This window comes from Vulpes vulpes, chromosome 8, assembly GCF_048418805.1.
Source record: "Vulpes vulpes isolate BD-2025 chromosome 8, VulVul3, whole genome shotgun sequence".
NCBI lineage: Eukaryota > Metazoa > Chordata > Mammalia > Carnivora > Canidae > Vulpes > Vulpes vulpes.
In genome coordinates, this window is record NC_132787.1 from 42,597,106 (window position 1) to 42,609,413 (window position 12,308).

The 12,308-nt window shown below is 35.2% G+C and overlaps 1 protein-coding gene across 16 annotated transcripts in view; it reads left to right on the plus strand.

Annotated features, from left to right (window-relative positions):
- The window catches only part of ERC1 (ELKS/RAB6-interacting/CAST family member 1), a 537,425-nt gene that overhangs the window by 155,170 nt on the left and 369,947 nt on the right, over positions 1-12,308 (plus strand). For all 16 annotated transcript variants that reach the window (XR_012003004.1, XR_012003002.1, XR_012003003.1 and 13 more), the window contains 3 exons: positions 8,628-8,765; positions 10,291-10,431; positions 11,590-11,730. Coding sequence is in view for 10 of the 16 variants with exons in the window: in XM_025995462.2 (XP_025851247.1) it covers positions 8,628-8,765; positions 10,291-10,431; positions 11,590-11,730 (420 nt within the window). In the remaining 6 variants the exon portion in view is untranslated. The remainder of the gene's footprint in view (positions 1-8,627; positions 8,766-10,290; positions 10,432-11,589; positions 11,731-12,308) is intronic.

Sequence of the window (12,308 nt, forward strand, 5' to 3'; positions counted from 1 at the left end):
TCAGAGCTCCTCAGGGGTTGTCTGAATCCTTTGGAACTTTGTGGCAGCTGAATTTCTCCCCCTACACAATCCTGTTGTCCCCCAACCCCCTTCCTTTCCACTGGTAGTGATCCAAAGAGCACCCTTTAATAAACTTCTTGCATAGTGAAATCTGTCTCAAGGTCTGCTTCTTGGAAAACCCATCCTTCACACACTAGGGTTGAGTATTAGTACAAGTTAGCTTACTTCAGGCCATAAAAATTGGCTTGGCTAACATAAAAGTTCAATGAGATGACCTTGAATTTAAACTGAAAATATGTGAAGCATCTCATTAGTATTCCCTTCAGACCTGATATTTCCAGTGGTTTTTGGAAATCTGAGTTTCTTTGAACTTTTTAGTGGTCTCCGAGTCTTGTTTTAGCTTTGCAGAAACCACCCAAAGCTTGATTTGTTTGGTCACACAGTATGAACCTAGGAAGGTGTAGGTTAAATGAAGAGTTGCTTACACGTCCTGCAGAAATCCCTAGAGATTGCCCATGCTGATAAGTACATATGATAAGAAAACTCCTCTTGTCATAATCCTAATCGAATTACTTATCACAAATCCTAAGATGTCTTTTTTGGATAGCATTTAGAAAATTATTGCTTTTGTCATTATTATCAAAGTGATGTATGTCTATTCTAAATATTTGAAAAAGATGAGAACCCTATGACAAGGAAAACTATGTAAAAATAAACTTTTCCTTCCTTCAAATTGGGATAATATTATACATACTTTTTGATAACTTTTCTTTTTCATGTTATAGTATACCATAAATAGGTTTCCATATCCCCAATTAATCCTTAAGTATATGGGTTGTAATGGTTGCATAATATTCCATTCAGTGGGTAGAACAGGTGTAACCTAGCTAGCCACCTGATGTTTTGTCTTTGATTTTTCTCGGCTTTGTTATTGTTAATAACAAAAATCACGATTGCTTTTTTCTTCAAAACTAAGCCTAGTATGTCTGCTTTAATTTGTTATTTAAAAATACTAGGTTCTTTCATCACTAAGATGTACTGAACCATTAGATGTAAGACTGTTCTATCTAGATAGCCATTTTTATTGTGCAGTGTTTTGTAAAGGGATATCGTTTATACAGATGACGTGAGTTGAGTTCCTAAGTGCAATGTCACCAGTATCACTGCCTCAGAAGGATTGCCTGTCATCGTGCATTTATAGATCTTCTTTGTTTGGTTTTTAGCACCAGAAGCTCAGGCAAATTTTTATGTATGCCTGCCAGGTAAAAAAAGTATTTGAGACATTTATAGAATTGTTTACCAAGCAGAGCTTCACTAGCAGTGACCTTTGGTCTCCTCAATTTTGCTTCACATTATCCAGTTATTTTAACTCAAGAGGTCCCTAGTTCCATTATCTGTTCCATAAGCAAATGTATCAAGAAACTTAACTTTCCCTCTCAGCAATTAATAAAATGTCAGGAGCAGTGGACTCTAAGTGTCTTTTCCTAAAGGTCATACCTACACTTTTTGTATAGTTCAAACTGAACAGTGTTTTGCTTTTTAAAGATTTTCTTATTCATGAGAGAGAGAGAGAGAGAGAGAGAGAGACAGACAGACACAGCCAGAGGGAGAAGTAGAAGCAGGCTCCATGCAGGGAGCCCGACATGGGACTTGATCCCGAGTCTCCAGGATCAGTCCCTGGGCTGAAGGCGGCACTAAACTGCTGAGCCATCTGGGCTGTCCCAAACTGAACAGTTTTTAAGATAAAATATAGTGGTACTCTGATGAAATTTATTACTTTTTAAATGTTTTCAGCCCCCCCCCCAAGAATACAGTTGTATTTTAGAATTAAAAGGAATGTTAGTGTCGTTTTATAGTAAAGTAATTCGATCAAGTAACTTGCCCAAGGTGACATAGCCAGCTATTTTTTCATTACAGTAATCTGTTCCATAACTTACATGATGAGAGAGTAGCACAGTTGAGCAGGAAACTCAACCAAAGAAATAATTGGTTATCCACCAGAATCTTTGCTGGGCTTATTAAAGACCATAAATAGTAATTGCCAATATAGATATGGAAGCCTTTCACAACTTAAACATTTTAAACAGTTTAAAACGTTGCTTAGGGTTTCTTATGATTTTGTTGTTCTTGTCTTCTAATCCCTGGAACCACATGATTGGACAAGTAACATCTAAAAGCCAATATAAATGGAAAAGCTTATTTTGGTAAATTATAGTTGTGCCTACTTGATACTTTTTGCCAGAGCATAGGGTAGTAGATAAACATTTGCCTAGAAATTAGGTACTTAGTGATTTTTTTCTTTTTATATTTTATTAATTATTGTAGATTCCTTTTTTCTCTTGATATTATGATAGTTCAGGCAGACATAATTGATACTGGAAGGTACCATTAACAAAGTAGGCAATGGTCAGAGCCAGAGTAACTTGCTTCACACAGTAAGTTGATGCTGATGACTTAGAACAACTGTGGAGACAGCATTAAACATTTTCTTGAAATGATGTTTAAAGTAGCTAGGTGATTGCAAGAAGTGTTTTGGGATTCCTTGTCCTTAGAACTGTATCCTAGAGGAAGTCTCTTTTACCTTTACTCAGTGATTAGAACCTCAATAACGGAGTAATCAGTTCCTCTTGACTAAGAATAAATCACCCATGTTGAAACATGATAGTTCCTGACAACTGGCAAGCCTGATAAAACCAAAACAAAAGATGTCAAGAAATCTGTGCCATTGTGGAATTGGTATGCAGCTTTGATAAATTCACATGTAGCATGCATTTGGCCTTAGTCTTCCTCTTGTTTTATACATTTTCTCTCTCTTTGTAAAATAAAAATTGAGGAGAGAAAGGCTTCATATAATAATTATGTTATTTCTGCTTTTTTTTTTTACAACCCAGTTAACATAACTATACTATGATTAGAGAAGGAAATGTCATCTTTCTATAAGTAGTCCTTTTAAAAAATTGTGAATTCTTAATTAGTTCTTTTCTCTGATAATAAACTATATGTGTAAACCTGATTGATTCCCCTCCTATTTATCATCACGGATATAGACATAGAGAATGAACACCAATTCCTTTGATCTCTATAAAATTATACTCATGCAAATATTGAATATATGCTAGTAGGTACGTCATGATCTCTTTCTGTATCAGGGTTTCTGGAAAGTAGGGAAAAAGCCCATAAGAATATAAAATATGTCATTTTCTGCACCAGTCACTAATTTTCAATATGATTAAAAACAGTAAGAGAAAGAAAATCTTTTTAACAGTTTCATTGTCAAGTGTGTTCTAGTCGATGCTAGCTGCTTTTTAGGCCTTGGAAGTCAGGCTACACAGACTGTTTTAATTACGTTCATGATACTGAAATCCTGAACATCAAGTGTGTTTGGCTTTGCCCACTAGCTTGAGTGTATTGAGTTTGGACATACGTTCCGTGGCAGATGTACTTTTGCATTTGCAGTGGTTTGCTACCTCCTCTACCCTTCATTCCTTCAGTAGAGGATAACATGTTAATATAAGTGACCATAGTAATAATGTACTATGTTTATTAGGGAACACTATTTTAAAATAAGGGATGGTTAATGTAAAGATGCTTGAGTCATTTATATGACTCTTTTTCCTGTTTGTTTGTTTTTCATCACAGAACTTATTTATAGCATAGTTATTAAGAGTAGGATTCTAGGGCAGCCTGGGTGGCTCAGCGGTTTAGTGCTGCCTTCAGCCCAGGGCCTGGTCCTGGAGACCTGGGATCAAGTCCTACGTCAGGCTCCCTGTGTGGAGCCTGCTTCTCCCTCTGCCTATATCTCTGCCTTTCTCTCTCTCTCTCTCTCTCTCTCTCTCTGTCTGTCTCGAATGAATGAATGAATGAATAAATACATAAATAAAATAAAATCCTAAAAAAAAGAAGAGTAGGATTCTAGAGGTAGATTGCCTAGTAATTATCTCATAGTCTTCTGGTGATACTTAAATAGTTGTTATGTTTAAAGTTTTTACAACAATGCCTGACTTAAAAAGAAAACTGTTCTTTTTAAGTGTTAGTTATTACCTATTATCACCACCACCACCTTCTCACCATCACCACCATTATTATTATTTTTTGTTATTGTTACATTGTTATTTTACAGATTCTGTGGTTTTTATTCCTACAAAATGGAGAGGTGGTTTTGTTTTTGTGTTTGTTTCTGTTTTTGCAGGTAGTCTGAGTATATTTAACGGAGTATTTTTCTTTTTTTTTTTTTTGAAAGATTTTATTTATTCATGAGAGACACACAAAGGGGGAGAGAATGAGAGAGGGGGAGCAGGGCAGAAACACAGGCAGAGGGAGAAGCAGACTCTTTGTAGGGAGCCTGATGCAGGACTTGATACCAGGACCCCGGGATCACGCCCTGAGCCAAAGGCAGATGCTTAACTACTGAACCACCCAGGCGTCCCAGTAAAATCTTAAAAAAAAAAAAAAAAAAAAAAAAAAAAAAGAAAGAAATTGCATAATTAATACTGAAATGCCATGATATGACACCACCTGGGTGATCACCTTTACATCTTCAACATCAGGTGAGAACATGATTTTGAATCTCAACCAAAGTGAGGATGTATAACAGCAGCTTTCAAAAAAAAAGAAAAAGAAACAAAAAACAGCAGCTTTCAGTAGGGTTCATGTTATCCATCATGTTGCTAGGTAAACAAACTAAAAGAGAAGTAGTTTTGTATATACACCTTCTCCCACATACCCCCACACAGCATCTTTGGGTTTATTCTGTGCTTACCCAGCTAGTTTGTACATAACTGTGTCTATTTCAGGTCTTCTTGCTGAGGGAAACTTGCCCAAAGGAGACAGTTTTACCGTCCACTGTCTTTCATTTCATCAGTTCTTTTCTTTATGGAATGTTTATTCCTCCTCTTTAGAAGTGAATAGGCATCCTTTTCCTCCCCTCCAACTCAACACTCTGTTTAGACACCTGGGTAATTGAAACAGAACATAGCTTAGGGAAAAGTAGTTAATGAGGATTTTACCAAGTTTAGTAGCTTTTGTACCTGAGTATATTGTGAAAAGTTTTGGCCAGCAAAGAATAGTGGATTCCTATAATAGTGTGACTACACTTAAATTATATGACTGGTATTGTTAGCAGTTTAACTTAATTTCTTTCTTAAATTCTGATGATGAGGGAGAAAGAAGGGTGGTTATCTTTATGATGCATGTAAGCGCTATTTGTATTTCAGGTGAGCTGTAAAACTTGGTTGATTCTGTGAAATTTCATTTTAAATAATGGCTCTTGTACTGTCCTTTCTTGACAAGAAAGTCTAATTGGCAGTGTAATTATACCAAAGAAAAGATTAAAGTTTATATGTTAGCAACTGGGATGACATGCATAGCTGGTTAAACATGTAAACCAGGGCATTGCATTCTCTTTGTATATGGAGTATTAGATTTTTAAGTGGGAAAATTCTTTTTAGTGATTGTGAATTTAACCTAAGTATTGATCCATATGAGATTCTAATAGTAGTGTCTGATTAAAGGAAGACAAGTGATTTTTACCTGAGATGGTCTTTTCTCTGACAGTAGCTTTTGTACTTTTAATGGCATGGAAAAGACTGGAGCCCATTTCAGACATTTTAGTGGTTTTACCTGTATGATTATTTCTTTGTTAAAAAATAAAAATCTAAGCCTTACACAGTATTTACAGTACTTTATTCTGAATTTACCAGATCTTTTTGCATAGCTTGTTTGTTCTGCTTGTGGAATTCTCATTGACTCTAGAGAAGATGTTTCTTTTCCCTATAGTTTCTTTCCCAGGTCCTTAACGAGTTTATACTAAATTGATAAAAGCAGAAAATTATCTGAACATTGTATGTAGGCTTCTTTTGTTTTGATTTTTGTTTTGTTTCAAATTTTTATTTAAATTCTGATTAGTTAACATATAGTGTAATATTATTTTCAGGTGCAGAATTTAGTAATTCATCACTTACAGCACACTGCCCTCCTTAATATCCATTTCCCATTTAGCTCATCCCCCCCACCTGCCTCCTCCCTGGTAACCATCAGTTTGTTCTCTATAGTTAAGAGTCTCTTTTATAGTTTGTCTCTTTTTTTCCTTTCCCTTATAGCCATCTGTTTTGTTTCTTAAATTTCACATATGAGTGAAATCATATGGTACTTGTCTTTCTCTGACTTATTTCTCTTAGCTTAGTACCCTCTCATTCCATCCAAGTTGTTGTAAATGGCAAGATTTCATTCTTTTTGATGGCTGAATAATATTCCTCTCGTGTGTGTGTGTGTGTGTGTGTGTGTGTGTGTGTGTGTGTACACACACACACCACATCTTTTTTTTTTTTTTTTTAAGATTATTTATTTATTAGAGAGGTATAGAAAGAGAGAGAGAAACAGGCAGAGGGAGAAGCAGTCTCCATGCAGGGAGCCTGACATGGGACTCGATCCCGGGTCTCCAGGATCACGCCCTGGGTGGAAGATGGCGCTAAACCACTAAGCCACCGGGGCTGCCCTCCACATCTTCTTTATCCATTCATCGGTTGATGGACATTGGGCTTGTTCCATAATTTGGCTACTTATAATGCTTATAAACTTATAATACTTATAAACATTGGGGTGCAGGTGCCCCTTTGAATCAGTATTTTTGTATCCTTTGGGTAAATACCTACTAGTGCAGTTGTTGGGTTGTAGGGTAGTTCTTTTTTTAACTTTTTGAGGAACTTCCATACTCTTTTCCAAAGTGTCTGCATCAATTTGCATTCCCACCAATAATGCAAGAGAGTTTCCCTTTCTCTGCATCCTTACCAACATCTGTTGTTCTTGTGTTAATTTTAGCCATTCTGACCAGTGTGAGGTGGTATCTTATTGTAGTTTTGATTTGTATTTCTCTGATGATGAGTGATATTGAGCATCTTTTCATGTGTCTGTTAGCCAATATCTAGGCTTCTTTTGTAGTTCAATTCTTTTCAGGAGTTTATGTGTATGCCTAAATACAGTTTTTAAAAGTGCAAGCGTCTATATTATTCATTTACTGATTAGTGAAGCAATATTTATTATATACCTACTGTGTGCCAGATATGAAGATAGAAAACAGGGAGGGGCAGGATCCAGTCCCCTTGTGGAGATATGAATCAAACAAAGAATTACAATATGATCAGGGAATTAGTGTTATAATGTGTATATAGATTGGATAAATAGTAATAAAGGTGATAAACATATAGATAGATGAAGGAATGGAGAGTGTGTATGTATATATAACGTGTATTGTGATAGAGTACAAAGAGCATTTTGTTCTCATGGAGCAAGAAAATCTTTTCAAAGGAGATGACATTTATGTTGCTTTTTGAAAGCCATGTAAAATGTACTAGTTAGCTTTAGTATTAGCTCAAGAGGAGACTATTCTGTTTGAGTTTTCTCTATAGAACTTATTACCATCCTACATACTGTTTATTTCATTCATTCGTTGTCTTCTGTATTAGGATGTAATCTCTTTGAGGATAGGGATTTTTATCTGTTTTGATTACTTCTATATTCTCAACACCTAGAAAAGTTTCTGACATATAGCAAGAGCTCAAGTATGTGTTGAGTGAGTGAATGAAGTTTGTGAGTTTTACAGTAATTGCCTTATTTTCTTTTCATTTATTAAGACTATCTTTCTCTAGTTCCTTCATATTTTTTGCCCAATATTTTTCATTATGTGTACTTTGAATCTCCCAGATAACATGCTATCTTTATAATGTTTCTCAAACCCATCCCCTCTTTTCCATCTCTCTTAGCTCATTTAATCTTCAGTATCACTTACCTGAATTGATAAGCTCTAATTATTTTCCATGTCTCTATGCAAGTCCCCTTAAATTTTTTCTACACAGCCATCAGAATTACCTATCTAAAATACTGACCAGACCATTTCTTAGCTTAAATACCTAATGGTTCCCATGTGTCTAGAATAAAATCTGTGCTCTTTAGATCATACTTGGGGCCATCCATAGCTTGGATTCAGCTACATAATGGTAAATTCTCTTATCTTATAACATAATAAAAATCGGTGTATTCATTTTTCTTTGTACCGCTAGTGCCTGGTAATATAATAAAGAATTGAGTAAATACTTCTTTGAGTAAATGAATGCATACAAATGTGTATGAAGAAATGACTGCAATAAGGAATTTCATTGAAAAATGATTTCTGCTTAGATAAAAGGTGATATAAAAATATATTTTAAACAAGCATTTAAGAATAATTTTTCTTTATACAGCTGATTTGTCTTTCTTACTTACTGTCTTGTTATTCTAATCCTCAATTCACTGTGAAGTGATTTACAGTGTCATTATTGAGGTACTCCCATTTCTCATGTCTTTCCTCTCTCAATCTCATCTCTGTATGTTGAGTCTTTTCTCTCTAGCTGTTTTCCTTATTTTTTTAGAGATTTATTTATGCACACATGTCCATAGCTATATGTGTGTCTTTTCTCTGTTCTGCTATAAATTCTGGCTTTAAAATTTTGCAATGAAGTTATGAAGCCTTTAGCACTAAATTTCTATGAAACACACACTCAGAGACAACCCTAATCTACTTGTTTCCAACTAAAAATGATTTTTATTGTGATTATATGTATTTCTGTTAATTTCGTTTTTTCCTCCACACTCAGATTGAAAATCTTCAAGAGCAACTTAGAGATAAGGAAAAGCAAATGAGCAGCTTGAAAGAACGAGTCAAATCCTTGCAGGCTGACACTACGAACACTGACACTGCCTTGACGACTTTGGAGGAGGCCCTTGCAGAGAAAGTGAGTGATTTGGCCTCTTCCTAGACAGATTTCCTCTGCTTTCTCATTAATCTAAAATTTTCTCTGGCAATGAGACTTGGATATAAAAGGCAAAAGGAATCTCTTAGGGCAAAAGAGAAAAGAGCTTTCTGTACTATTTCTGACATAGTATAAGAGGATAGAAAATTCATTTTGTTTTTATTTTGTTTTTGTCATTGTAAGCATCTGTTGTTGGGCAAGATGGATTTCACACTAGAGGGTAGTGGCTGAAAGTTTTTCATTTCTCCTTTCCTTTCCTTTTTCCTTTCTTTTCTATTCTTTTCTTTTTTAAAGATTTATTTTAGAGAGAGGGTAGGGATGGCAGAGGGAAAGGGGGAGAGAAACTCAAGCGGACTCGACACTGAGCTAGGAGCCCAACCTAGGGCTCGATCTCACCACCCTGAGATTGTGACCGAGCCAAAACCAAGAGTCACTCACTTAACCAACTCTACCACCCAAGCACCTCCAGTGGCTAAAATTTTTAAAGATTAAATGTTCTCATTTACTATCTTCTGAAGGAAAAGAAAAGTTCTTTTTATTTATCTCATCAACTAGAATTTGAGGATATGGGAATATCAGACATTGACCACCAGGAAGCAATATATAATTAGTTCTTCTTTACTGTATCATATTGGTACCTAGTATATAGTCCTGGGGTTTAGTTATTAACATAATATACTTGGTATTTTTCTACTCTTGGCCTTGCTACTTCATTTTGTGTTTATGAGCAAACCTGATTTTTAGGAGTGGTTAACTAAATAAGTGGCCCAGTTGGATAGGTGTTAATGTCTTGAAAGGAAGTTTAAGGAATTTTGGTGGGGCATTTTAATTGGATTTTTTAAAGGAACAGGATCACTGTTCCTTAAGCCTCTTGGACTCACAATACTATCGGCTATGTGCCAGGGATCAAGGCTTGATCCCTGAATATAGTCAGAAATAATACCCAGAAATGTACCTGAATTGGTTAAACTTTTAGACTGCCTGAGTATCTGTTGACAGAAATTTTAATGGGTTCTCTCCCCCTCTCCTTTTTATGCTTTAAACTCAGCATATCATAATCTCTCAAATCTCCTCCATTTTTGGTGTGTGAATTGTTTTCCATTGCCTTGTGGGCAACATGTGAATTACGTATAAAAAAGAAATATCTGTTACCGCCCTTAGAGCTGTGTGTGTGTGTGTGTGTGTGTGTGTGTTGTGTGTGTGTGTGTAAAGTTTCTGGATACTTGGAATAAATGTAATTTTTCCAATAGAATACTTTAAGGACTTTCAGTTCTATCTGAGATTATAGGAAAAGAAAACTAGAGGAATCAGAAGAACAAAGCCACATCTTTGTTACTGCAAGAGTGGTAGGAAGGATGAATTCCGTGAAAAGTAGATTATTAGCAACCTACCACTGTCTTTTGAATGGAGCATGAAAGTGTGAAATTTTATCAGTGAAAAGCTGAATTAGTCATATGAGATAAGTATGAAAGGAATTTTCTTACATATTGATGTGCTCTCTCATCAGGAGCGGACAATTGAACGCTTAAAGGAGCAGCGAGACAGAGATGAGAGAGAGAAGCAAGAGGAAATTGATAACTACAAAAAAGATCTTAAAGACTTGAAAGAAAAAGTCAGCTTATTGCAAGGCGACCTCTCAGAAAAAGAGGTTAAGATTACCAAAATAGAATGATTTGGTTTGCTTAGTGCATTGTATGTATATGTTGTTGTTGGTGTTTACATAATGCTTATAAAAATGTATTTGAACGAGATTTTCTTAATAGCAGGCTTTTTTAGAAGACCTTAAGGGGTATTTTGGGAAGCTTTGCAGAAATGTAGTAGATCATTCATTTCCTAAGTCTTTAGCTCTTTCAATATGTTATGAGTTGATTTATTACTTGTTAATGACATTCTCATAGATCCTAAAATAAGTGAAGCAGTTTTAAATGGAAAAATACAGTGCTAATGGTAAGAAAGGTGATAGATGAAAAGAATATGCAGATGGAGGCTAGCTTATTTACACTAGCTCTTTTTTTTTTTTTTTTAAGATTTTATTTATTTATTCATGAGAGACACACAGAGAGAGGCAGAGACATAGACAGAGGGAGAAGCAGGCTCCTCACAGAGCCCGATGTGGGATTTAATCCTCAGATCCAGGATTATACCCTGAGCCCAAGGCAGATGCTCAACTGCTGAGCCACCCCAGTATCCCTACACTAGCTCTTAAAATGCATTTCAATATTGGCAGAGAAATCTTAAAGTAATTGCTGACCAATTAGATGACTTAGTATACTTTGGTCTTGCTTTTGGAATATCCTGTTAATGTGACCTAAACAGTAAAAATACCTAATGCCTTGTGATCATGTAATAATACCTGAGCTTTAGGGACACTCTCAGATTTTCTTTTAAATATCTTTAAGACATTATGTGGAAATTTAAGTTTCTAGTCAACTTTCCTTTTAAAAGGGAAAAGTATTTTGTATTTAAGTCAGTGTAGCTACTACGGTAATAAGTAGTGACTACTACTGCTAGTGACTACTTATATTCACAAAGCTTGATCTACTTCCATTTATTTTATGGAAATGGATATGTATTGATAGAACTCTAAATTATAATTCAATTGATATTCCTTGGGAATTCAACTTTAGTAGGACCTTGAAAGCTAAAGCTGGCATTGTTTTGTATTTCATGAATGTTCTTGAGATGGAAATGTTAGCTAATAGTAATAAACAGAAACTACAAGCCACCAAGATAATAAATTTTAACATTTACATTTCCACTTTGTTTGTAGTTAGTATTTATTCTACATGTGTGTGACTTTTTTCAGGCTTCACTCTTGGATCTGAAAGAGCATGCTTCTTCCCTGGCTTCCTCAGGACTCAAAAAGGACTCACGGCTTAAGACACTGGAAATTGCTTTGGAACAGAAGAAGGAGGAGTGTCTGAAAATGGAATCACATTTGAAAAAGGTTAAAGAAAAATTTTCCACTTTTCTTACTTTGCTTTAGATAAGAATATAGTAGAGCTCTATAGTGCTCATTGTGTAATAAATTACCAATGATGTAATAATCCCTGAAGTTCAAAATACCATTTATACCTTCATCAGTTCTCTTAATGTTCTTGTCCTATTTTATCTTGCTACTGAGAATTCTTAAGCTCTTAGAAAATTGACAGATCAGAGGAAGATGAAAAAATGCAGCTCCTTTATGGACAAACTGTATAAGAATACAGTGTAGAAATCTTAATTATGTGATATTTTCCTTCCATTAATATTGAGCTTCCTTAAGATAACTTAACAGTGATAGTCACCCATACTGGTGAATATTAGGATATGGTATGGATATTTATTTTCCATTTCTTTGATTTATTTCCCTCTAAGATTTATATGGCAGTTTGTAGTTTTCAAAAACACTATCATATTTATAATCTCTGAGCTACCAACTCGGTGAGAATGGAGCTGTGACTTTTGAGCAGTTACATTAACTGAGTTCATTTCATATTGATGACTAATGAGAAAGCGTATGGCCTCGTCATGACACTTTAAATC